Source organism: Pseudorasbora parva, chromosome 24, assembly GCF_024679245.1.
Source record: "Pseudorasbora parva isolate DD20220531a chromosome 24, ASM2467924v1, whole genome shotgun sequence".
Classification (NCBI taxonomy): Eukaryota; Metazoa; Chordata; class Actinopteri; order Cypriniformes; family Gobionidae; genus Pseudorasbora; species Pseudorasbora parva.
This window is the reverse complement of record NC_090195.1, coordinates 9121784-9147809: the sequence shown is the minus strand read 5'-3', so window position 1 is coordinate 9147809 and position 26026 is coordinate 9121784. Positions and strand designations below refer to the sequence as shown.

Genomic DNA, 26026 nt, shown 5'->3' with positions numbered 1-26026 from the left:
AAACGGAAAAGAAAAAAAATTATGATGAGCGTGCAATTGTTTAAAGGTCGTGTTTTCGCAATAGCAGTTAAGTTGTGTGTCCTTATGGAATTCGCAGTTTTTTTGTTTTTTTTTATCATCAATTTATTTCGCAATCACATGACAGTTGTCCAGCGCCCTCATTGGCTTAAACAAAGTTTCACTTCATGTCTGCAACAAAATAAAAGAGAAGCCTAAATTGTAAATCTGCACGATAATCTTCAACAGACATCAGTGAATTCACATAGCCTTATACAAATAAAAAAAGGACATGGATTTGCATTTCCTGGTAAGGTTTTGAAAATAATAACTGGATTTGATAAGACAAAGTATTATTTTTACTCATTGTAAAACTCACATTTAAAATGTTCTAATATAATTATACTTTTGGGTTAATAAAAGTGTAAAAGTAACTAAGTTCATTTAGGCTATAGTTGCATGGTATTTGCGAGTTGCTGTGTGTGCATCTCAATCAGCTCCCTATTGTTAATAAGCCATGGCACTGATGAGGACATAAGTCAATGGCTGACTCCCTGAACCCTGATCAGTGCCCTATTGAACTAGGAAGCTGGTTGAGACGCACCCTATGGCTATGTTTAAAATCAACGCGCTGTCTCTGAAATAATTAGTTGGTTAGGTTTATGCTTAAGCAAGCATGACATCGCTGAGTTATAACAGGTTAAATCAATACGATGTGTTTCAGACGCAGAAGTCTCCCTGCCGAAGCGCCGTGGGACGTAGCAGAGTCTCCTGCGACCGTTCCGGCTCTGATCTGAATACCGATGTCGAGGCGAGGGTCCTGGTCTTAAACACCGGCGGAACCATAGGAATGATTCTGCATGACGGCGGTAAACACCATCAGATGAACTGCTCGAGGGTTCATACTGACAACTAATATTGAACAGAACTGGCACAGTTTTTCATAGAATTATGAAGATGCATAGGGTAGATATATAGCACACATAAAATTGTATTTTTTGTATTATTGATAGGCCTACAAAAGCTATTATTAATTTTTTACTCATTTAAAATATTGCAATTAGCCTATATAAAATGCATGCCATAGCCTATTATATTATGCACATCTTAAACAAAACGAGCACTGTGTTTCCGAATACTTTCTTTAATAGGCCAGTAAAAAAAAAAAAATTAGTTACACTTTCACATTGACCAGAACACCTGTTCGTTAAAAAATACAGATAAAAAACACAGGCCTATAAAAACCTTTAGGTTTAATTACATACAAAATTATTTTAAAATATATACAGAATAATATAGGCTAGCTGGTATTGTGCGAATATATATATTACATAGGCTATTGAATAGGAATTTATTTTCATATTGAAAAATGTGACTAGCCTATTTATTTACTAATAGCATAAATGTAGGGCCTATTTAATTGTGTGTATAGGCTAATAGTCTACATTTCATAAAAATGTGTGATCAAATATGGTATAGGCTACTGCCTATATTTCGGAAATATATTAAAACACTTAGCCTATATATTTATTTATATTATTTTTAATATAAGAGCACAGCCATGACTTTTTTAATTATAATAATAGCCTAGTCTTAATGTTGTTTGAACAATCGTCAACCTATCCACAGCGGTAACCCCAAAAACTCACCCACGCCAGAAACCCTTTTAACTTACAAAATAATACAACTTAAAACACTAACAGATATCCTATCGAGCAAATCATGTGAAATAAAACAACAGTCAGAAGCAAAACATGCTGCATGCACTATATCCTAGCTCATTCCGTGAATGTGTGTAGGCCTTCATGTGTGTAGTAGCCTACAATATTCACATTTATATAGGAACATGTTTGTGTAATAGGCTAGGCCTATAGGCTACACAATAAAGGATAAAACATTAAGTTGGCTGGTCAAGTGGATAAAACCTTATGAATATTAGCTACGTAGGCTACATGATGTAGCCTAATACATGTAACCTATGTTGCACGTACGAAAAAGTCGGTCTGTGTTAAATATTAGCGAATACGAATAAATAAATGTACATAGGCTAGCACGCGTTTAATGGGCCTAGTCTACAGTTAAATATGAGACAGAGCTTGTTTGCATGAAGTGATATTGTGTGTGTGTGTGTGTGTGTGTGTGTGTGTGTGTGTGTGTGTGTGGATATATATGGCTGCACAATTGGATAGAATTAAACCAAAATCACGATTTGGCTTCTTGAGATTTTTAAATCGCAAAGGCTTCAACTTTTAAATAAATATATATGTGCAGGTGAAGCGCGCAGCACTGTTCAGAGCGGATCGATCGGTTCGCAGTAAATCTCTGCAAAGCGCTGTACGTATATTGAGCCATTGGCACATGAAAAATGACTAACGTTAATGTGAAAGCTGTCATGCAGAGTTTGGTACGCACCGGGGCTGAACCCGAGACAACCTGGAGGAGGAACGCACTTCAAGTAGCCTTTACTGCCCGATCACACAGAACGCGTTTTTGCAGCGAGAGGCGCCTTTTTTGAATGGATTTCGGTTGGCAGAGCGTTATGCGCGCTGCTTATGCGCCTCACGTTTTGAAGGAGCGTTCCGATCGCATGAAGTTAAAAAAAAAGTTAACTCTGAGCGGAAAAGCGCCCGACGTCATCGCGTTTATTTTCTTTTGTCCAATAGACCTTTATCACAACTTCCGCGTTTGAGACCGGAAATACGTGTCAGTTGTGGTAACGTACTTCCGCCCCGCACTTTCCACAGTTAAACAAATGGCGCAAGCGACGAGCAAATGTTATTGTAGCGTACCAGGCTGTTCTAATTACTCGCAAAAGCAGCCATATCTGTCGTTTCATTCCTTCCCTGTTGATGGTGAAGTTCGGCGGAAATGGGTTCATGCAATTCGGCGGGATGAAGGACCAAATTTTACTATTAGAAAAGGGAGCACTTTTGTCTGCAGTAGACACTTCACAACAGATGACTACGTTTTAGGGATCACTGTTCGCCGCTTGAAACCAGAGACTGTCCCTAGCCTTTTTCTTTGGAATGACTTCACCCCTAAAGGAAAAAGGGATTCTGTGTATGAGCGGTGCCAAAAACGGCAACCATTATCGTCGGTAGGAGTCGAGATTAATGAAATGGCAAATAAAGCTTTGAAACTGGACCACGATTATGCAACACCACCACCTGCAGGTAAGAAATTCCACCTTCTGTAATGTTATGTTTTACATACAGTTTACATAACTGGCATGATTAAATAAGGCAAATTCACTTTTGCAAAATGCCTCCATACTGTGAAATATATTTTGTTTAATAATGTTAATTTACATTCTTTTTTATTATATTTTGTTTCATGTCTATTCATATTTATAATTTATTCATATTCAGTGCTATGCCTCCTCTAAATATATATATATATATATATATATATATATATATATATATATATATATATATATATATATATATATATATATATATATATATATATATATAATATAATAATATTATTATTATTATTATTATTATTATAGATTGCTTTTAAAATAAAAATATATCTATAATTTTATAAAAAAGTATTCTGTTGTATGCTAAAAAAATAGAAATGTGCACACTGCGTGATGTTTAAACTATTTTGAACTGTAACCAAAGTCTGGACAAACAGGATATCATCTTGGTCAAGGAAGACGTGTCATGTAATGCTGATTCTTTATAGCTACGTAATCTGAGATTTATGTAAATTGGCATAATTGTTCATTTCCATCAACTTTTGAAGTTGATAAAATAAATACTGTTATCCACAGGGCTTTATAATTTCACTAAATTTAACGAAGGACTGAATTAATTTGTTAATTCTCATTCACTACAGGTATTCTAGATGAGACCGTGGATTATATCCAAGACCTGGAAGCCAAGCTTAAAAAAGCTTTACCACCCCCTGACCTCTTCAGCCGGTATTGTGCATCAGATGACCAGATGAGATTTTACACTAAATTTCCATCAGAGCGCGTGTTTAAGATCTTCTGGGATTCCATTGCCCCATCTGCCTCTCAACTGGTCTACTGGAGTAAAGCAAAGAGGATAAGTGAAGGCACCAGTGAAAACACCAGTCCCAGTCCCCCTCGCAGCATGCCATTAATTGATGAATTTCTAATTTACTGTATGAGAGTAGCTGTTGGCATGAAGGAGCAGGTAATTGCTGACATGTTCCAGATAAGTGTAACCACTGTGAGCCGTGTGACCATCACCTGGGCCAATTACCTTTTCTTCATTCTGGGGACGCTTCCTCTTTGGGTGAGTAGGGAGAAGGTGAAGTCAGTCATGCCAGGAAAATTCAAGAAATACTGTCCCAATGTCCGTGTCATACTGGACTGCACTGAGATTGCTGTGGCGACGGCCTCTTCACTGACCCTGCAATCAGAAACCTTCTCCCACTACAAAAACAGGACAACCTTGAAGGGACTGATCGGAGTTGCTCCCAACGGTTTAGTGACATTCTTCTCACCGCTGTACACTGGAAGCATCTCTGACAAGGAGATAACAAAGATCAGCGGAATCCTTCCCTTACTTGAGTCAGGTGATGAAGTGATGGCCGACAAAGGATTTATCATCGAAGATCTCCTTTCTGGTGTTGGGGCAAAACTTATCATTCCACCCTTCAAGCGTTCAGCCCAATTTACAAGAGAGGATACTGAGAAGACACAAGCCATAGCGCGTCTCAGGATAGTGGTCGAAAGGGTCATAGGCAGAATTAAGTCCAATCACATCTGGGACTCACCTGTACCTCTCACACTTATGGGCACTGTCAGCCAGATCTGGCACAACTGTTGTGTTATGGTGAATTTTCAAGGACCTTTGTCTTTTGAAGAAGATTGAGATCTGGAGAGTATATTGCATGTGATGTTGCATACTTATCCTGGTTTTAGGTTTGCTCTTTTTTTGTCATTGATGTATATCTGTAAATAACTGTATTCTATAATAACTATATTCTGTGTACCAGAAGCGACTGATTATTTTGACATTAAAGCCATTAACTGAATAAACAACTTTTTGTTTTTTTAAAAACTAATGTCACAGTTTTTTACATTAACATAATAACTTTGCATTTTATAGTACCAGTAAGTGAGGCAAGAAGGAACATTAGTGAGGTAATGTGATAATTTATTTGACTTATTTAACTGATTAATAAATTAACTATACGGGTTAATTCAGGAACCTAAAAAATGTTAAATAAGTAAGCACAACTGATTAATAATAAAACATTCCCATTACAGCATTGCAGCAAATATTTTAAAAGACATGTGAGAGTCAAAAGATAGTGAGAAACAAGAAACTGATTGATTGATTGATTCATTAACATGAAACCTGTAAATATCTAATGAAAGTTTAGGACAGTTCGGTCTTCAGTGCGAGTTCAAGTACACATCCATGTATGTGTTGTAGTAAAACAGGTCTAATTTGTCCTTCATTTTGTGTATGAATGAATCATCTCTCCAAATTCTTTCAACATATACATTTGTTTGAGTGTCCGTGACAAAGTCACACCACTCAAGGCCAGTTACGGCTAATTGTCCCTGAACCTGCCAGTAGTATCGGTGTGACTGCCTCAGGCTGACATAGCCATTTTCCCTCTTAAGGTGCGCAACCTGTGAAGCATCATGTTTTGTAGTGCTCTTCACTTCTACAAGTCCAAACGGCGGTGACTCTGAAGGGTCATAGACCCTACCGTCTGGACTAGCCCCAAGATGTGGTGCTTCTGGGGGAATGACAAATCCGACAGACAGTACATTAACTACCCTGAATTTAGCATAATTGTTAAGGACTTCTGACTCCATTTGAAGACCTCGCATCATTGCAGCAGTTTGCTTTTTGGAGCCTCTTATCATTTGCCCAGCAAGGGCCTTTGCTGCAGCCTCTGGATCTGCATTTCCCTCCCAGGAAGAGCAGGCCTCTCGAAAGCGACTGGCAGTTAACCGTGGTTGACGTAACTGCGCCCACGCAGGACATTTGGACTGCTGCCTGGTCCCCTTCTCAATTTCACTTGCCATTTGTGGTGACACTTGCAATGACTGTAGGTGCAGTTGTTGGTGCAATGTTGGAACAAAGTCCAGGTTATAGAAATGATGCTGATCTAAAGGAAGAGCCGGGAATTCAGGAGCCAAATGGTGCAGGATAAGGTCACTGGATGTTTCTAGTGTAGGTGGACAATGGTATGATAGGGGGGATCCACGTGGAACAGGGCCAAATTTGGATGGCGTCAGCTCTATCTCAGACAAGCCATCTAACACAAGAGCAATGAGAGGCTGGGGTTGCACATCATGCATTTTGGCTCCAGCAGACATCAATTCAGGATCAGGAAATGGTCCTAAAGAAAGAAAAGATACAGTAAGTCAACATTTAATTCAACATTTTGATTTTCTAGTAAATTTAAAATAGACATAAGTTGTCTTCTGAGACCTGAGTATGCCTGGTACAATGTGGACCTAAGACCACTCTTGCCCACTGTTGTTGGCTTTCGCACCACCACATCACTCACAGGTTCTGGATGGATTCCCTAAAATTCAGAATAAAATATGATTGCTGTGTGTAGCCTGGCTCCACCCGCCTACGTACTTCCACTTAATTTTTATTTTCCTTCAGTACTATGAATGAAATGCACAAATGAAATGAAGTGAATGGGGTCTAATTAGGACCAGGCAGAGGTGTGTGTGTGTGTGTAGCAGTATTTGAATCATCCATCCTTAAAGGGATAGTTCTCCCAAAAATGTAAATAGTCATAATTTACTCACCCTCATGTTGTTCCAAACCTGTATAATATGGAGCCAGAATGGTGACTTTAAAATTTGGCATCACAAAATAAAATTGTCATTGAAAACAAAAGCAGAACTGAAAAAGGAAACATTGGCATTGAAACATTTGCATTGAAAACAGTTGTATTGGCATTGAAACAAGTATTGGCAATGAAAAAATAAATAATTAAAATCTTACAATCTTATTCTTTTATTGTATTGGGATTTATTTGTATTTTTCAATGACAATCTTCAGATTTTTTCTTCATGTCACTCTTTTTCAGTGACAGATTTTTTTTACAATGTCAGTTTTTTTTCAATGTCACTGATTTTCAGTTTCAACTTTCTGTCACGGTTTTGGCGTGGAGAGGGGAGGGGTAAGTAGAGCGTAGTTTGCATATCATTTGCATATAGGTATACTGAAGCAGTAGGCCGAGCGTCACTTTACTGGAACCCGTCGTCAGCTCTGAAGCCTCTGGCATGACAAATGTCCAGTTTACCGGGAACTTCCAAGCCGCAAGTAAGTCTGTTTTTTTTATCTGCCATTTACATGTTTATTGGCAGATAATAAAAAAACAGACTTACTTGCAGGCTAAAAATAAATAAATCCCAATATAATAAAAGAATAAGATTGTAAGATTTTAATTATTTTATTTTTTTCATTGCCAATACTTGTTTCAATGCCAATACAACTGTTTTCAATGCAAATGTTTCAATGCCAATGTTTCCTTTTTCAGTTCTGCTTTTGTTTTCAATGACAATTTTAATTTGTGATGCCAAATTTTAAAGTCACCATTCTGGCTCCATAGTATGAGTTTCTTTGTTCTGTTGAACATAAAAATATATTTGGAAGAATGTTTGTAACAAAGCAAATAGAGCAACCATTGACTAACATTATTTATTATTATATATTATTTTTATTTTGTTTATTAATATTTTCCCCCTACTATGTTAGTGAATGGTTGTTCTATTTGCTTGGTTACAAACATTTTTCCAAATATCTTATTTTGTGTTCAGCAGAACAAAGAAACTCATAAAGGTTCGGAACAACTTGAGGGTGAATAAATTATGACACAATTTTCATTTTTGGGTGAACTATCCCTTTAAGTCATGTGAAAAAGAGTTGGCTAAATAAACAACCTTATCTTAAACCCACCTGTGTTCTCGGCCTATGCCATCGCTGTAAATCACTTGTGCAGGCCAGAGGTGGAGGAACAGTCTTCTTGCCAAGCTGCAAATAATGTGCAGTCTGAAATAGGAGGGCCACAATGTGGTTGCAGAAACCTTTTCCAGCTACGCAGCTGCAGGAATAGGCCATCAGACGTCCACTGTCAGCAGCAAGTGATATCTACACACACACACACACACACACACACACACACACACACACACACACACACACACACACACACACACACACACATAGGGAAATGCTGATAAGAATTGTGTACATCAATGTTCATGACAGTACATCACTGTCAGGAGTAAATGGAAATAACTTTTTATGGAAAGAATTGAAATAGCAGTAGAGAGTTAAAACTTATAGATGAGATGGAAGAGAAATAGTTCAGTCACAGCTCCTGCACATAATTGAGGGAGATTTCCAGACTTATGCTGGAAATCACCTTCTATCACTCTTAAATCAGAACACTATATAACACAGCTCTCCTGTGGCCAGCAAGGCTAAACAAACAAACAAACAAGAGAGTGTGTTTGTGAGAACTTTTCTATACTTGTAGCTGTGCAGAAACTCTGCAGAAACTCAGCAGAAAGAGCTGCAACTGCAGCGAGTGAACAGTACTGCAACGGCAGTAAGAAAAGCAGGTTGCCACCATATGAACAGGGAACTTGAGCACTCAGTGGTCAAACCTCTAGTTTGTGAGGCTCCTCGTTTTTCCTCTGTGATGGGTAGCATCTAGCCCTCACAAAAATCTGCCCGTTTACTACATTTGATACTGACACGCAAACACACGGACATAAATACAGACATTGCCAGAGAAAAATGTTAACTGATGATGATACCATTCGGGTAACATTATTGTCGCTAACATACACACAAGATGTTCACTTGGACAACCATAAACAGAACAAATTGATACCATAATGCCTAATTAAAAGCAGACTTTAATGTTTTAGTAATATAGTATATGTCCTACTATACATACATAATGTCTAAGTGGACACGCAAATAATTTGTCACTCAGTAAAAGTTAACGTTAGCCAGATCGCTCTCTACTTACCTTGATAATTATGAACAAATTCCTCGTGGAAAAATTTGTATCCTTTATTAATTTTTTTATTTTTGGTGATTGAGTTTTCCTCCACGAGTCTTGAAACATCCGCAAATGTTATAATTGGCAGGTTAGTTAGTGCGGTTGTGTAAACTATTCTCTGGTCCATTTTGCCGATTTTGCCGAGTGATGTATTGGTTTGTTGACGCTTGACAGGAACTCCGCCTCCACAACGGTTACGTATTTCCGGTTTTTGTGAGAAAGGTCTATCCAATGAATGGAGTGGCGGGCCTTCCGTTGTGTTGACCGTTACATTGGGTGCGTCTCAATCAGATCCCTAGTCAGGGCACTGTTCAGGACATAAGTCAATGGGCTGAATCCCTGATCAGTGCCCTGACTACTGAACTAGGTAGTTGATTGAGACGCACCCATTCATTTGACTGACAGTACAGGTGATTCGGGGGTTGCCTAGAAACATTTAAAAAAATGCAGCACACTGCTATTTTCTGAATGAAAAAACGCTTACCAAAAAAAGGCAGTGCAGTGCGCCTCGCGTTTTCGAACCTAAACGCGTTCTGTGTGATCGGGGCCTAACCCGCACATGCATTCTAGCCGATTACGATGTATTTTCAATCAAATACATGTAGGCCCTAAGGAATGATAGTGTTGAGCCCCGTTTCCACCAAAATTACCCGGAACAATTTGTACCAGGAACTTTTTTACAGGAACTTTTCTCCCCCCCAGACCTGCAGCTGTCTGCGTTTCGACCGCGATAAAGTTCCGAGAAGATTAGGCAAATTAGTCCAGTGATGTAGGACTGCGCGCGACTGTTCCTCCAAGCCAGTGACGGACAAGGGCTGTCACTTTTTATTCGATATTCGAATATGCATTCGAAGATGACGTGAAATATCGAACTATAAATAAACTATCCGGTTTTTAAAGTGCCATGTAGCGCAATTTTTTTTTTTTTTTACTGTCGGTGCGTTTACATGGAGCACTGTAATCAGTTTAAAAGTCCAATCTGAAGGAAAATGCTCCATATAAACACCTCAATCGTAATAAAAATGCCCAAACTGAATGAAATTGTAATCGTTTTGAGATGGGTGGATAAATCTTTTCATGAATCGATCAAACGCAACATTTCACCATGTAAATGACCTGACCGGATTACTTTTGAGTGTGCGTCCTTATGTGACAACAGCGCGCGCCCCACTGAAGAGCACACGTCGCGCTCATGCACCAAGCATGAAAAGAGAGGAAAATACATTTTTCTGAGGGATAATCTTTTTATTTCATAAGAAGTTATGAAGATAATGTTGGCATAATGACACTGTCCCTAAGCCTATGTAAGCAAACAATCAACTTCTTCAACTGTGCCTGACATTAGAATTAATTTTTTCTGAGATGATTATTACACTTTACAACAAATGAATAGCTTTTATAAAACCGTAAAGTCCTGGTGGCCGTTGAGAGTTGCTATGGCATCCGTAAACACATTCAGCTGCTGGAGATGACGGCGTTGTAGATAATTGAATATATTCGAATGCCTTGCTTGATATTTGATATCCGTTCGAATTAGATTTTTTTCAAAAATGACAGCCCTAGCGGACAGTAATCATTTTTGTGTGTACCGATTGAAAGATTTGGTGGATTTAGTTATTATAAGCTATTTATTTGTTTAAATAATCATCTCAGAAAAAATAATAATTCTTCTGTCAGGCGCAGTTAAAGTAAAAAAACTGCCTGGGGCAATATACGCTGTGTCATTACTCCAACATTATCTTCATTATCTTATAACTTACGAAATAAAAAGTTAACCCCTCAGAAAAATTAACTTTCCTCTCTTGTCAACATGAGCGCGGCGTGTAAGACTTTTAAAAATGCCGAGTTGAACCTAAATGCTGCGTCAGCTCAACCAATCAGCATGTTCAGCGCCCAAGTCCCGCCCTCGAAAGTTCCTGAACTTTGAAAAAGTACTACCCCGCGAGCAGGGCCGTTTGGAGGGGGAAATATTTACCCGGAACTTCATTTATACCCTGGTTCCTGCGGTCTAAACACACGAAGTACCACTCAAAGTTCCTAGTTCCTGGGTAAAGTTCCTGTGGTGGAAACGGGGCTTTGATGATTTACCCACTCTTAAAAGATATGGTTCTATTTAGAACCCGAAATGTTTCTGTCACCTGCTTCATATAGGCTATGGAACCCCAACATACAGAACCATTTTAAAGGGTTCATTAAAAAGAACCCCAGATGGTTCTTTGAATCAAAGTTCATCCAAGTGAATCCTGGACCATTTAAGGCCCCGATCACACAGAACACATTTAGGTTCGAAAAAGCGAGGCGCACTGCACTGCCTTTTTTGGTAATCGTTTTTTCATTCAGAAAAGAGCAGTGTGCTGCGGGTATTTTTTAATGTTTCTAGGCAACCTCCGAATCACCTGTACTGTCAGTCAAATCATGTAACAGTCAACACAACGGAAGGCCCGCCTCTCCATTCATTCGATTGGACAAAAGAAAATAAACGTGATGACGTCGTCGGGCGCTTTTCCGCTCAGAGTTGACTTTTTTTCAACTTCATGCGCTCCTTCAAAAACGCGAGGGGCAGCAGTTAAAACGCGAGGCGCCCTGGGCGCATAACGCTCTCTGCTAACCGAAATCTATTAAAAAAGGCACCTCTCGCTGCAAAAACGCGTTCTGTGTGATCGGGGCCTAAAGGGTAGTGATGGCGAAGTGAAGCTTTCTGAACCAGTGAAGCTTTCAGCACAGTTGTATCAGAAAAAGGTTCATTCCTCGAAGCTTTTCAAGTCAGAGCTCAACGAGGACCTCTGCTGGTGAAAGTGAGGGAAAGCGCTGTGTCGCAAAATGTTTTGCAACCGACGCATTATCTAGAAGCAAAAAGTGAATTAATGGATTGATTAATAAATTAATGAATTAATCAATATATTATATATATCATTATATGACACAATCTGTTCCATTGCATACTCCTAGTAACGTAAACCTATAGCCTAAAGATATGATTTTGTATTGTGAATGTGAACATTTTTCCTGTTTGTAAACAAATAAAACTCACGAATAAAGGAAGTATGCTAAATAAATGCATGCACACAAGGAAAATAAATGATCAACCTTATTGGGCGAAATCAAATGAAAGTGTTCCCACATTTCAGAACGCCCTCTCTTTGCAGCAGGTTCCATAACAAACTCGCGCAATACAAAAAAACACGTTTAATGCAACGCAATACACCTCAACAACCCACAAGGGCACGCCCTGTGTCGCGCATTTTTAATCCTTTCTGAATCAGTCATGTGGGTGTTTGTGAAACGAAGCTTCGGACGTCATTGGTCACGTGGTTTTGATAGAACGAATCAAGCATCGATACAAAGCTTCACAGAAAATGGTTTCATTTTTGTGACACGCTTCGGAGCTTTGGTGTCACTGTTAACATCACTACTAAAGGGTTCTTTATCTATTAAGGGTTATATTTATTAATAGTTATTTATTTTTTTATAATATAACCAATCCAGACAATTCAAAAAGTTTAAATTTAATGTATTATACAAAATGCAAAATGGTCCAAAATCTCAAAATTGACCTTCTTTACGAGTTTGTGCTGTCTCTGTTGTGTAAGCAGCCATCAGACGCAGGGCCTAAAACACATTAGCCTACATCGGCACATCAGCTCCACATGAATATTAATGAGTCGTGTTGGTTCTTGCCAGGGCTGGCTCTAGCTCTTTGGTTGCCCTAGGCGAGATGGAGTTTTGCGCCCCCCTCCCCTCCCCTCCTCACCCCACTCACTTTTATCGTCTCTATTCTAATTCAGCACATGTCTGTTTTTCTAGGCCTACCCCTAACCGAGAAGCACTTATTATTAAACACGTTCGACGCTTTATTTCCACTTTTCAAACATTTTCTCACTTTTTATTGAAAATAAATGCCTTTCCGATCTGATATATGACGGGAAAAGGGAACAGAGCGAGTGTGGCAAAAGGCAGGATCGAACCACTGATCGATCGGCATCAAATCTTGATGCCATGCGTCTTACCCCTACACTACAGCCACTGTAATGAATTTGGTGAACACAGCATATTTGTGTTTAATGTAAATAATATGGCATCTATCGTTAGGCTGCTCCAATAAAAAAAAAAAAAAAAAAAAAAAACGAGAGGCCGTATTTATTTCCTTCCGACGCCCGTAGAGAGCGTTTGTACTTTTCATAAATAACATGCATACGTTATCCATATTCATAACGAACTGGACTTTTGATATTTAAATGACATCCATGTAGGTTATTGTAGATTATTGTCAGTGAAGCAATGTTTGCATTACGTATAGAAGGCCTAGTTATGTAGAAAACTAGCAAGTGATAGCTTAGTGACAATATTAATAATATTTATAAAATAAATATTAGTTGATAAGATTGATACTAAGTAATTTTATTTTGTTTGACAACTTATTGGCTGAGATAATACTAACCTCTATACTGGGCTTTCTTTTGATTTTCTTCCTTTCTTTTTTTCTCTTTTTCCGTCCCTGTGCATCCGCGGGGTTTAGACGCCTCATTTTTGATGAACGCGCAAGATGAGCACTTGCCTGACCTAACGCCTGAACTAATAATCAATAATCACCATCAATTCAATCTAATAATCAGGTTGATAAGTAATTAAACGTGTGGCTGAGGGGGCGCCCTATGATGATCATGTTTAATGAACATTATGTTGTATTTCGCTTGTTCCGATTCTATGCTTAATGGGAAGTAATGGGCGGCACTAGAGCGCGCTCGCGGCCCTAACACAATTGTCGCCCTAGGCAACCGCCTAGCTCGCAAACGAAATCATCAAAAGTTAGCATATGGGGTTGTCAAAATTAACGTGTTAATAACCATACCTGAGTTGAACTGAACCCTAGGCCTAGACCACCTCACACTAGCACTTTTGGTGTGCACCTGGGTTCGATTGATGTCTTTTTTTAAATTTATTTTTAATAATGCCATAACCAGAACAAAACAAGGAGAAATGTTCATTTAAATCAAAATTACAGAGTAAATAAAGTTAAATAAATAAAAAAAACAGTGCCAGAGGACAAGAACAAAATTACTATAACAAACAAAAGGACATGGGTGCTATTTTATGTTATGTTATGAGTTATGAGAGCCTTTTTACTTGTGCAATTATACAAAATTGAACAATAAAGCTTAAATTAATTTTTGAAACAAGAAAAGAAAAACATTTCATTTTATGATTGTGAAATTTTCCCATTAATATTAATAATTGTGTGAAGTATGCCTTATTATATTAATATGTAAAATCCACTCAGCTTTAAATTAACACAAAACACATTTTTTTAATTAAATGCTCCACATCAATCCAAAATATTTTTGTAGGCTATATATGCAATGGAAAAATAAATGAAAAATTGTTTCCTTTTTGGTTCATTGCTGATGTGAATGCAATCCTTTAGACTGTACAGTGCTGTCACTGGGGCGGTACCCTAGGTACAACAGTTAAAAGGTACATCTTTGTGTAAATGGTAAATGGTACATATAAGTACCTTAAAGAAACACTCCACCGTTTTTAGAAATAGGACTTATTCAACTTCTTCCCTACATTTCGATATGTGGTCAAATGCATTTTTGTCTCAGTGCATGCATTGTTTTAGTTTGGCAGGGTCGCAGTCGCACTAGCTTAGCTTAGCAAAACGAACAAAATCATATGTTGCGAGCTAGCATGTCTCGAGTAAAAGTGATTTAAAAAACAAACAAACTTTTTACTTTAATTACTTTTACCTAATTACTTTTTGTGGCCTGCGTATTAACAACGAGTACAAATAGCGATGCAGATTAAGACTAGGCGATTTCCTAGACAGATATTGACTTGGGACTATTATAGGGAAGCACAGGCGAAGCACTGCTACTTGGGCACAGAGATATCACATCCTCATGTCCTCTGTGGCTGTTGAGCGATAGCAATGTGTTGCATGATATCTCTGCGCCCAAGTAGCAGTGCTTCGCCTGTGCTTCCCCATAATATAGTCCCAAATCAACACAATAGTATGAGTATATAAGTATATAGTATTTAAGTACGAGACCACAGTCATGTTACCCATTCTGACCAGTAAATTATAACCCCTCAAGTGTGGCAAGAAGCATATGAGCACATGTGCCAGCCACAATGTGCCCCCTTCCAAATTGATTGCAGCTTGTATGGGACGTGTCTGACGATATATTTTTCCAATGAAAGAACACGCTTAGCTGGACTCTTCTGCAAAGTATAGCAGGGACCTTATCAATGGACTGGAGGCATGAGGACCAGGTTTAAAATTCTTGGTTCTATATGTTGACATATTAGACATTTACAGAGTGGATTCTGGAGATCTTATTTTGTGCTTTAGTAAATTAGAGAATACTGACAATAGATAAATATTAATTTTCGCTGCATGTTTTTTGAGTAAAAGAACTTATAACTCAGAATAAGAATGATATATCAACAAATCCCTCTGTAAAAGCCTTCAGAATATAGTTAAGTATAAGCCTGGATAAACAAAAATGATATTAATTTTTAAAGGCAATGGGACATTTTAGTTTAAAGTTTGGCGTGTGCCTTATTTTACCATGTCAGCCAGATCTCTACACTTACAATTATAAGCCTACTTTAAAGCCATTAAATTCTGCCCATAACACAGCTTCTGGAAGCTCACAAAATTCACTCCTTATCTTTAATAAAATCTTATCTAGGTCCAAAGAACTCAGATACACTACAAAGGAATGCACTTTCAATCTTTTAGTGTTACTGTTTAGAACTGTTTATTAAGTTATACTCTTTATACATTTATTTTCTTAATGCAGAGTAAAAATCAAAGAAATAAAGTTTGCATCTAATCGTTGAAATAGCAATATTTCTTTCCCTACCAACATTTTAAAAATAAATAAATAATATATGTATTTGTGCCAGTCGGCAGTAGCATTTTTTAACATGTTCACATAAGTTTCATATTTTTTTGTATGAACCTACAAACATTCAGTTTTACAAAAGAATGAGCAGAGTTCTGCTTTTTCATAAGTTCACACTTACAAATGATCAAATACTGTAGATTAATATGCATATTTGGCATATTGTCCGAGGGGAGAGCTCCGAACTCGAAATTTGGCCTGAACCAAGAGTACTCTTCCCCATACCTCTGGCAGAGAATAGGAACCAGCTATGAGTGAGGAGATGGGATGGTGAAGGGATCCTGGAAACTGTTGAGGAATGCTATGATTTTAATTTGCTCCTCCCGATGTAATTAATGCATTGTTTATATTTATCATTAATCCCCTGTTCTGTTTCACTCAAGACTCTGGAGCAAATGCTAATGGCTAATGGACCGTCCTGAATTAATTGAACTGCAATTGACAACTACTTGTATGCCACATCATATAATGCGAGAGGCATACTTAACTGTATAATCATCACAGGTTTAATTTATTTACGGAGAGGTGTGCAGCTGAAACATGCTCTCTGTGTGGTTGTGAGTCCTAAAGTCCAAAGTAGGTTCAAAGCAGCGCTGCCAGGGAAGAACATAAACTGTGTGTAGATTACCCAATCCCTAGTATACATTATATATATATATATATATATATATATATATATATATATATATATATATATATATATATATATATATATATATATATACATATACAGAGAGAGAGAGAGAGAGAGAGAGAGAGAGAGAGAGAGAGAGAGAGAGAGAGAGAGAGAGAGAGTGAGAGAGAGAGATGCAAAAGCCACTTTCGTCACAAATTAGATAATGATATTGAGCAAATGCTCTCCGCACACTGTATCTGCTAAATCCCAGCCTCAGGCTATTCAGAAATACATGGTTCTTTAGTAGAAACCGCTAAACACCACTTACCTGTCAGCAAAACCCTCTAAACACACAGGTGAGAAAACACGAAACAAATCGTCTCGGTTACATATGGTAACCTTCGTTCCCTGGAGGGAACGGAGATGTATGTCGGAGCTTTCCTATAGCTCAAACAGACCCACGCCTAAATTAAGAATTCAAAATTAAGACCCACGCCTGCTCACTTTATGTAAAACTTTATGCTTTATCAATAAATTTCAGGAGGAGCAGATTCAGTTAATCATCCAATTTAGCATTCTGATAATCAGTTCAGTTCAATTGGCACAATAATACATATATACAGCCTGGATTCTGTCTCACGACAGTTTTGAGCATCCCTCCTCCACCCCAACACCTTCCTCCTAACAATTCCTATCCCATGCAGCTTGGGATATGGGGGAGTTCTTATGGTTCCGGCTAAAATCCGAGATCGGCACCCTACCCTCCTAATATGCATGCCAAATATGAATAACCCCATAAACTCATTTGCTGTATGAGCCGAGCTTAAACACCCACCCTTCAGAGAGATTTCTGTCCCTTCATTGACAGTCCATACAACTACTTTGACACTTCAAAAAGCTCATAAAGAGATTGTAAATGTTATCCATATTACTCAAGTCCAAATTTGTGTACGTGGCTATAGATGATACACTGTCATTTTGGTATACAGCTTCTTCAAAGCGCTACAAAATGCTGAATTAAACTGATAAAACATGATGCAGCAACTGAGCCAGGGGTTTTAATCATGCAGCACTTACTGTTGTACATATCTGAATTTGTTGAGATGCAACTTTCTTACATGCTTTTCTTCTATATTTGCAGTTCTGTCTCCAGAACCCAATGCTCTTGTTAAAGCTCTATGCAAACTCCCCATTCTGCATGATGAGGAGTACGCACAAAAAACAAAGCTGTATGAATGTTACAAGCCTGAGGAGAAAACACTGGTGCTGCCATAAGTTGCCATGCAATTGAATCAAGTTTATTATCTAAGGAGGATTGTAAGGATTTTAATCAGGACTCAGCATGTCATGGTAAATTATTTGGTGAAGGTAAATCAATTTATCAAGCACAATTTAAGAAAAGTCCAAAGTTACGATGACCTGTACAATATTAAAAACGTACTAAGCACTGACAATTTGCTAAAAAAAATTGTAAATGCTTAAAAGACAAGCAGATGTGCAGTGTAAGCCTAAAAGTTATAAAGTCAGAATTCCATGATTTCAAATGTTAGGAAAAAAGTCAGAATTGCAAGTTTATCTCTTGGAATTCTGACTTTTGTTTCTTGCAATTTTGAGCTTATACCCTAACCTGACATAAGCCTGACAAGCATCAAGATGTTTGGTCTGGAAACTCACCATTGACGGCTCAATCCGAGGGGTGGGATAAACGGTTGTCTTTCAAACTCCCTCTGCACGCGATAGGATAGCGCTACAACCAACCAGAGCGACATGAAGCGGAGCTAGTTGATCATTAAAACTTTCGCCGTTTCCGGTCTGCAAAAATCAGAACACATCTTACATTTTTAAGAAAGACTTTAGTGGTGTTCTTTGATCTTTTCTCAAAGAAAAGCTTAACTCCAAGTCTTCCAGAGTCACGGTCAAAGCCAATTCGAAAGACTGCCGTTCGCCAGCATCTTTGTTTACAAGAAGCATGCGGAACCGCTGCAACTCTGCCGTCATTATGTTAAGCCCCGCCCACTGACTCTATACACGATGTGATTGGCCTGACCAGAGTTTGGTTTTTCCAGCTCCCAAATCTTTGGAGAGTTGCTAGATGTTGGCTGCAAATTAGATTTCCTGCCACTAGGGTGCGTCTAGATTTCTAGGCTACTTATACCCAGATAGCAAGCAACCATTGAAACATTAGGCTTGTTTGAGATGAGCAAAATCTGCACAGAACCGATCACCGGTGATCAGCGCGAGATGCATGCCGGTTAGAAATGTGTCCGAGGGCAGTCCGTCTTGCTCTGATGTCCTGCTGACGTATGTCAAAAATCTCTCGCGAGCAAAAGGCGGATGTATTGGATTCTGCAGTCGAGAGCAGTTGCTCTCCACCGACTGCGCTGAGCAAAAGCATGATGGGAAACAACAATGGTTTAAACAACCGTAATGTAAGGTTCTTTTTTAAAATATTTGATTTTAAAACTCTAATATCATGTTTTTATGTGTATAAATTGTGTGTGAATATTCTCAAACTCTCAGACTGTGCAATCTTTCTGTGGGTTGTGATTGTTGTCATATTAATAAAATACATAAAAACGTGTGTAATTAAAGTAAAAATGCTTGATAAACAGGCCTTTCAAAAGGAAATAAATAACAAAAACTTTGGGTGTCTTGTTCATTATATTTATTTTCATATAAAAGCAACAGAACTTAAATTACATTCAGTTTATCAGCAACAAAGCGCACGAGTGTGAATCCCGCGATATCCGCAACTGATCTCGCAGGTGTCTGATCCACTACGAGAAGAGAGAACTGTCCGGCTTGCCTGCACTTTTTTCACTCCTCCCCTCACTGCAGCCGCGTAGTCTGATCTTTATTTCAGGCGAGGCAAGGCGCATCTCAAACAAGCCTACTGTTAAATCAATGTTAAAGGGGGGGTGAAACACTCAGTTTCAGTCAGTGTCATGTCAATCTTGAGTACCTATAGAGTAGCATTGCATCCTGCATATCTCCGAAAAGTCTTTATTTTTTTAATAATTATATAAGAAAGATGCGCTGTTCCGAGTCTTTCCGAAAAAAGCCGAGCGGGTGTGAGCGGAGCTAAATAGTGACGTGTGCGCCGCCGTGTTGAGTGCGTCGTAAAGCTGTCATCCCTAACAGCGGGAAAAACTTTATTCAAACTAAAAATATGGCTTTTAATCAGATACAGCCATACATCTATGATCCGGAATCAGACCCAGAGGCTGCAGTTGAACAGGAGCAGCAGCAAAAACGACTAGAGCAGGACGTCTCTATGTGGTACAAGTTATACACTAACTATATAATATGCTTAGCGGCTTGTGTTATTTACATATTTATACTTGAATTATATCGTCGTATTTTTGTCTTTGAAGGTGTACATGTGGGAAGTGCAGTTGTGCACGTGTGTGTGTGTGTGTTTACGCGTGGTTTGTGTAGACAACACGGAATAGTAGCACATTTGAATGAAGAAGCGTGCTTATTTAGTTCAACATATTTCCCCACTCTTTGTGTATTGTTGTTTGGAGTGCTTTTACAATACACAAACATAAAGTTACACATATAGTGGCCAGCTAAACAAATGTACACGCACTACACATCGCATGCTCCATTGATCAATTTCTATATATAGTAATATATATAGTAACTATAAGTGATCATGTTTGGGCTACTTGATGAGCATAGGCAAAAACACAGACATTTGAAGCAGTCTAACTCACCGCCCGCGGTTCTAACGTTGGGACTGCTCCATCCTTCAGCATTAGGCGATTGGAAAAGCCGGCGTCAAGCTGGGCCTTGTTTATGAAACAGTCGGCACCGAAATGCAGCGAACAGATATAAACATTCGCGCAACTCAGTTGCTGATCCGGAAAAGAAAATTCCATCCACTGTTGCCTTAACGCAGGGTTTTTGGGGAATCTGTGCAGGACTGTCTTGGTCTGGCAACCAAAAACGCACTTTTTTGGTGACATTGTTATGTGCACATCACCTGTCCAGCATCCTACAAGCCAGCGCTTTGATGGGCGTAGCCTGTTACTTTCGCTCTCTCCCTCTCTCTCTCTCACGCGCTTCCGGTAGAATTGTCCGTAAGGCCCATACAAGGAAATTCCGCCCCCATTAACGTCAAAGGGGACGCATGATCTCAAAAAACTTGCCGAAACTTATGACTAACCGGAAGTAGTATTTTTGACAAAGAAATACTCCCATCAAACGTCCACCTTAACTTTTGAAACTTTGTCTATGTTTAGTATGGGATTCCAAGTCTTTAGACAGTCAGTAATGAGAATTGTGTGCCTTGTTCGTAGAAATACTACGAGGACTATGATGGCTTTGTGGTTCTGCATGGCACTGACACCATGGCTTACACCGCCTCTGCCTTATCATTCATGTGTGAGAATCTGGGAAAGCCTGTCGTCCTCACTGGCTCACAGGTAACTCACTGGCTTTTAAAGGTATTTTAAGTGAACTATTCCTTTAACTAATCAATTTATGTGTGATAGTTGCCCATCTTTGAGATGAGGAGTGATGGGAGGGACAACCTTTTGGGGGCGCTGTTGATTGCAGGACAGTTTGTCATTCCTGAGGTGAGATTTATTTTAAGAAATGTTTTTTTTTATCCATTGCAAAAGCAATATGATACAGATATTAAAAATGTTTGTGTATAATGTTATTGAATATGAAATACATTTTATGAGTCTGGGACTCTCTGGGTACTCTTAAACCTGGGTTTCCCTACAATCCAAAAACATGATGCATAGGTGAATTGACCATATGCACATAGTGTAATTTTTAGTAATACTGACACACAATGAAGCACAATAACAGGACATAAAACTGTTTAAAATTAGTAAGTGACAAGAAAATATCCTTTTATCTCTTTATTTCTCCACAGGTTTGCCTCTATTTTCACCATAAGATGTACAGAGGCAATCGTGTCACCAAGGTTGACTCTGGAAGCTTTAATGGATTTGCCTCACCAAATCTTCCACCATTAGCCAATGCTGAAGTTGACATCAACAGTAATTCCAGTTCTTCCAACATTTATGTCCGCATTAGTCAGAAATATTAGGCTACTTGAAATCTACTATAGATTGTGAAATTAGTTTACTGTGTGTATAAGCTATATATATATATATATATATATATATATATATATATATATATATATATATATATATATATATATATATACACGCACACACACACATACATGCATACACACAGGTGCTGGTCATATAATTAGAATATCATCAAAAAGTTGATTTATTTCACTAATTCCAGATATTACATTCATTCATTACACACATACTGATATATTTCAAATGTTTATTTCTTTTCATTTTTGATAATTATGACTGACAACAACTAAGGAAAATCACAAATTCAGTATCTGAGAAAATTAGAATATTACTTATGACCAATACAAAGAAAGGATTTTTTGAAATCTTGGCCAACTGAAAAATATAAACACGAAAAGTTTGAGCATGTACAGCACTCAATACTTAGTTGGGGCTCCTTTTGCCTGAATTACTGCAGCAATGCGGCGTGGTATGGGGTCGATCAGTCTGTGGCACTGCTCAGGTGTTATGAGAGCTCAGGTTGCTCTGATAGTGGCCTTCAGCTCTTCTGCATTGTTGTGCCATGGCACCAGGTGTCTTTAATATTGAACCTTTTCACAATATTCAAATTCTCTGAGATACTGAATTTGGGATTTCCTTAGTTGTCAGTTATAATTAGATTATATAATTATATTAAGATATAATTATATTAAAAGAAATAAACAATTGAAATCTATCAGGATAAAAGTTAAACTTTTTGAATGGAAATAGTGATGTAAATAAATGTTTTGATGATTATATGACCAGCAACTGTACAGTAAACATCTCACAATCTGTAGTAAATTTCAAGTAGCTTAACAGACAGTGTCACAACAAATGGTTACTGCAAAAGCTTGCAATTTCATGTCAACTAACTCATTACTGATGTAATTGAACTTATGTTTGTATTCTGATGTAAAAATGATAATTTATTATTGTTTAGTTAACTGGGACACTGTGTGGCGACCAAGCACACCAGCCAAATTCACCGTCAACACACAACTGAACCAGAATGTGGGTCTCCTCCGACTCTTCCCAGGGATTACTACTGATACAGTAAGACTGTGTGGCAATATGCCACATATTTTGGTCAAACATCTTTAATGTTGAGTGACAAAATATGTTTAGTAAATTTCTATCTGTTACTGATGATGAGAGTTTAATTTACGTGAAGCTAATAAACGTAATTTCGGGAGGAGTACACCCATCTAATATTTCAATTAATACCAAGGTATAAAACCAGCAGCTTACCTCTTCCCCTTTTTTAGTTCCTGAAGCATCCCTCCTCCTCCACTGCTCCTCCTTTTGTACTTTTGTACACCACACTGGTGGTGGTTGAGGAGAGACCCCTGACACGAGTGTAAAGCGCTTTGGGTCTACAGTAGTACATATGAAATCGCTATATAAATGACTCATTCATTTATTATTTTATTCATTCAATTTGTCTGTTATAGGGGAGCAATCGGAGCTCGGGTAGAATATCCTAAATTATGGTACTTCCCCCCTCATATCCTTTTGAGACGATAGAATTATGCATTTTATTTCTGGAAAAAAATCCTTAGATTACGAAAAAAATTGTCATTTTGCATCATCTGAGGATTTTTTTGGCCAGAGCCTAAAGACTACAGCCAGTAGAGGGAGCTAGTTCCGCATGTTTTCAACCCGAAAGGGGAGGGATCTCACTCACCGAATGTAAATGTGCACAGCATGGCCTCAGGCATTCATAATGGAGCAGTGAAGAGAAAAGTGAGTGTTTCCACTTTTCAGTGAATCACTATGAAAGTTTAGCTTCCATATGCGATCTGAAAATGCGCCAGACGCGCGCTGTAAATGACTGCCGCGCTTACCTCAGCTCTGCGCTGAGCTCTTGATCAATGAAATCCCTCTTGCAGCGTTTGTGCTGTGACGTTCGGCTCACTCACACGTTATTGAAAAGACACATTGAGTTTTTAATTATAGTGTAACTGAACAAAATGATTGTATTACTTACTATGAAAATCCCGAAATGTCCCGGTGCTGCGGTGTACGCACTACTCCTTAGCAGTACACCTAAGTCCTTAGCAGCTAGGCACGCAGCAATGGCGGCGATGCTTTACTTCCGTGTTTCGCAGGACTGTAAAAAAAAAAAAAAAAAATAATAATAATAATAATAATAATATATATATATATATATATATATATATATATATATATATATATATATATATATATATATATATATATATATATATATATATATATATATATATATACACTGTATAACCAGTAGCCATGGCTTGGGAGTGCACTACAAGTGCATTCTGGGAGTTGTTGTATTTCATCCCCATGAGACAAAAATCAATTTTCTGTCTTTTTACAGTCTAAAAGGCACAAAATTAAAAAATATTTTCACATTTATACTACTTTAATGACCCAGTTTAAATACAAAGCTTTGTTGATTTCATCTCGCATCTCAGGCCTGTGCCTGTGATGCCTTTGAAACGTCCTTGGGTGTGCTGATGTTTGGTACCAGCTCCAGATGTGCTGTACCAGGCTCGGAGTCTACCAGAGCTTTAATTAAATCTTCAGTTTCATTAATTATTTTCTCCATTGGGCCACAAACACCCTCAAGTATAACAATTTGACAATGTGATTAGATTGTGATCCCAATGGGACACACCACAAGAAAGTGTAAAATAAAAGAATAAAAAGCTTGTAGTGACTGTTAATAGATGGATCCTACATAGTTGTGTTTCTCCACAAGACAATAAAGTCAGTCTTCTTCTTTCGGCTGTTCCCTTCAGGGGTCGCCACAGCCAATCATCTGCCTCCATCTAGTCCTATCTGTATCCTCTTCTCTCAGACCGACCACCTTCATGTCCTCCTTCACTACATCCATAAACCTCCTCTTTGGTCTTCCTCTTGACCTGCCTGGCAGCTCTAACCTCAGCATCCTTTTACAAATATATTGCAATAAAGTCAGTATTAAATCAAAATGAACCCTGCCTAATTGTGTTGGTAAATTAAAAATAAGAGAAAGTTAAAATATTTAGAAAATGTATTATTTAAAATATAAAATATATATACACTGTAAATTCTAACAAGTTCAGTTTACTTAAAAAACATTTGGAAACTAATTGCCTTATTTTTGCAAATCAAACTTAAAGGGAAACATGAAGTTAATTTAATTATCAGCTAAAAGAAAGCTAACACCTGCCAAGTAAATTAAGTAATAAAGATCAAGTTAGTTTAATGCCAATTCTAGTTAACATAGGCCTACTCAATATTTACTAATCTTACTTAAGATTTGATAGTAATATTACTTCAGTCATTCCATTTAAGTAACAGTGTTATGTTCCGCAAACATCTTAAATACCTTACTATTATTCTCAACATAGTTTAATCGGTCATTTTCAGCTATGGCGACTTAAAAAACTATGTGCAATCGGTTTCCACATTTTCTTCAAGTAAAGTGAACGTATTTTTAGTTCAACTAGCATTGAATGCACTCAACACTCAATTAAGTTAATTTTATCAAGTTGTTCATACTTAAACCATTTAAGTTTTGTCAACTTAATTCTATCTGTGATCTGAGGCTCCCAGCTACTCTAAACTTTCTGTTTCACTCAGAATTACATTACATTATGAAATAAAAGGGCTTGTGAATGTTTGATAATAAATTAATATCGACATGCAAGTTTTCAGATTACATTTTCAAAATTTCAAATCAGGTTAAGGCCTTCTTGATGGCTCCTATGGAGGGTGTCATTTTGGAGACCTATGGCAGTGGTAACGCCCCTGATAATCGCCAAGACTTGCTGAATGAGATCCGTAACGCGACTGATAGAGGACTCATCATTGTCAACTGCACTCAGTGCCTCAGGGGCACAGTCACAATATCATACGCCACTGGACAGGTATGGGAGTTTGCTTGAGAAAGACCTCATATGGGTGTACTACATGAGTGTGTATTACTTTAATATTCCGTCCCAGGCTCTAAGTAAGGCGGGTGTGGTTGCTGGGTTTGATATGACTCCAGAAGCTGCTCTATCAAAGCTCTCCTATGTGTTGGCAAAACAGGACCTCAGTATAGAAAAGAAGGAGGTAAAGAAAACACAAAGACAATCTAAATATTAAACAGGAAGGGAGATTTTTACTTCTGGTGACTCCAGTGGTTTAATGTCATGATTTATGAAGTTGTTTGTGTAAGAAATATATCCATATTTACAACTTTATAAACTAAAATAACTTGCTTCTGGCAAATGGCCTTCGCAAGTAAAGAAGATAGTCATATACACCTAGAATGGCTTGACATTGAGTAAATCTTTCATTTTTGGTGAACTATCCCTTTAAGACATGTCACTTTTCTCTGTCTGTAGGCATAA

The 26026-nt window shown here is 38.0% G+C and overlaps 3 protein-coding genes across 3 annotated transcripts; 2 read left to right on the top strand and 1 right to left on the bottom strand.

Annotated features, from left to right (window-relative positions):
* Positions 1–652: 652 nt before the first annotated feature.
* LOC137063242 (60 kDa lysophospholipase-like) lies at positions 653–26026 on the top strand. The gene is made up of 8 exons (XM_067434290.1): positions 653–866; positions 20871–20996; positions 21066–21149; positions 21458–21584; positions 22606–22718; positions 25373–25558; positions 25635–25745; positions 26021–26026. The coding sequence occupies exons 1-8, from the start codon at positions 858–860 to the stop codon at positions 26024–26026; spliced, it is 762 nt and encodes a 253-aa protein (XP_067290391.1). The 5' UTR covers positions 653–857.
* On the top strand, positions 2735–4980 carry LOC137063710 (uncharacterized). Its single transcript, XM_067434972.1, has 2 exons — positions 2735–3170; positions 3847–4980. Exons 1-2 carry the CDS (start codon positions 2750–2752, stop codon positions 4851–4853), a joined length of 1428 nt encoding a protein of 475 aa, XP_067291073.1. The 5' UTR covers positions 2735–2749; the 3' UTR covers positions 4854–4980.
* On the bottom strand, positions 5202–9182 carry LOC137063711 (uncharacterized). The gene is made up of 4 exons (XM_067434973.1): positions 9007–9182; positions 7923–8114; positions 6435–6531; positions 5202–6342 (listed from the first exon to the last, which is right to left on the bottom strand). Exons 1-4 carry the CDS (start codon positions 9103–9105, stop codon positions 5381–5383), a joined length of 1350 nt encoding a protein of 449 aa, XP_067291074.1. The 5' UTR covers positions 9106–9182; the 3' UTR covers positions 5202–5380.

Bases quoted from the DNA above. Each gene is read 5' to 3' on its own strand.
- LOC137063242 (XM_067434290.1), top strand. The intron at 21,585-22,605 runs GTAATTCCAGTT...ATTATTGTTTAG, and splicing joins TGCTGAAGTTGACATCAACA to TTAACTGGGACACTGTGTGG. The intron at 25,559-25,634 runs GTATGGGAGTTT...ATTCCGTCCCAG, and splicing joins TATCATACGCCACTGGACAG to GCTCTAAGTAAGGCGGGTGT.
- LOC137063710 (XM_067434972.1), top strand. From the start codon at position 2,750: ATGGCGCAAGCGACGAGCAAATGTTATTGTAGCGTACCAGGCTGTTCT. The intron at 3,171-3,846 runs GTAAGAAATTCC...CATTCACTACAG, and splicing joins TGCAACACCACCACCTGCAG to GTATTCTAGATGAGACCGTG.
- LOC137063711 (XM_067434973.1), bottom strand. From the start codon at position 9,105: ATGTTTCAAGACTCGTGGAGGAAAACTCAATCACCAAAAATAAAAAAA. The intron at 8,115-9,006 runs GTAAGTAGAGAG...GTGTGTGTGTAG, and splicing joins ATTTGTTCATAATTATCAAG to ATATCACTTGCTGCTGACAG. The intron at 6,343-6,434 runs GTCTCAGAAGAC...TTCTTTCTTTAG, and splicing joins ATTGTACCAGGCATACTCAG to GACCATTTCCTGATCCTGAA.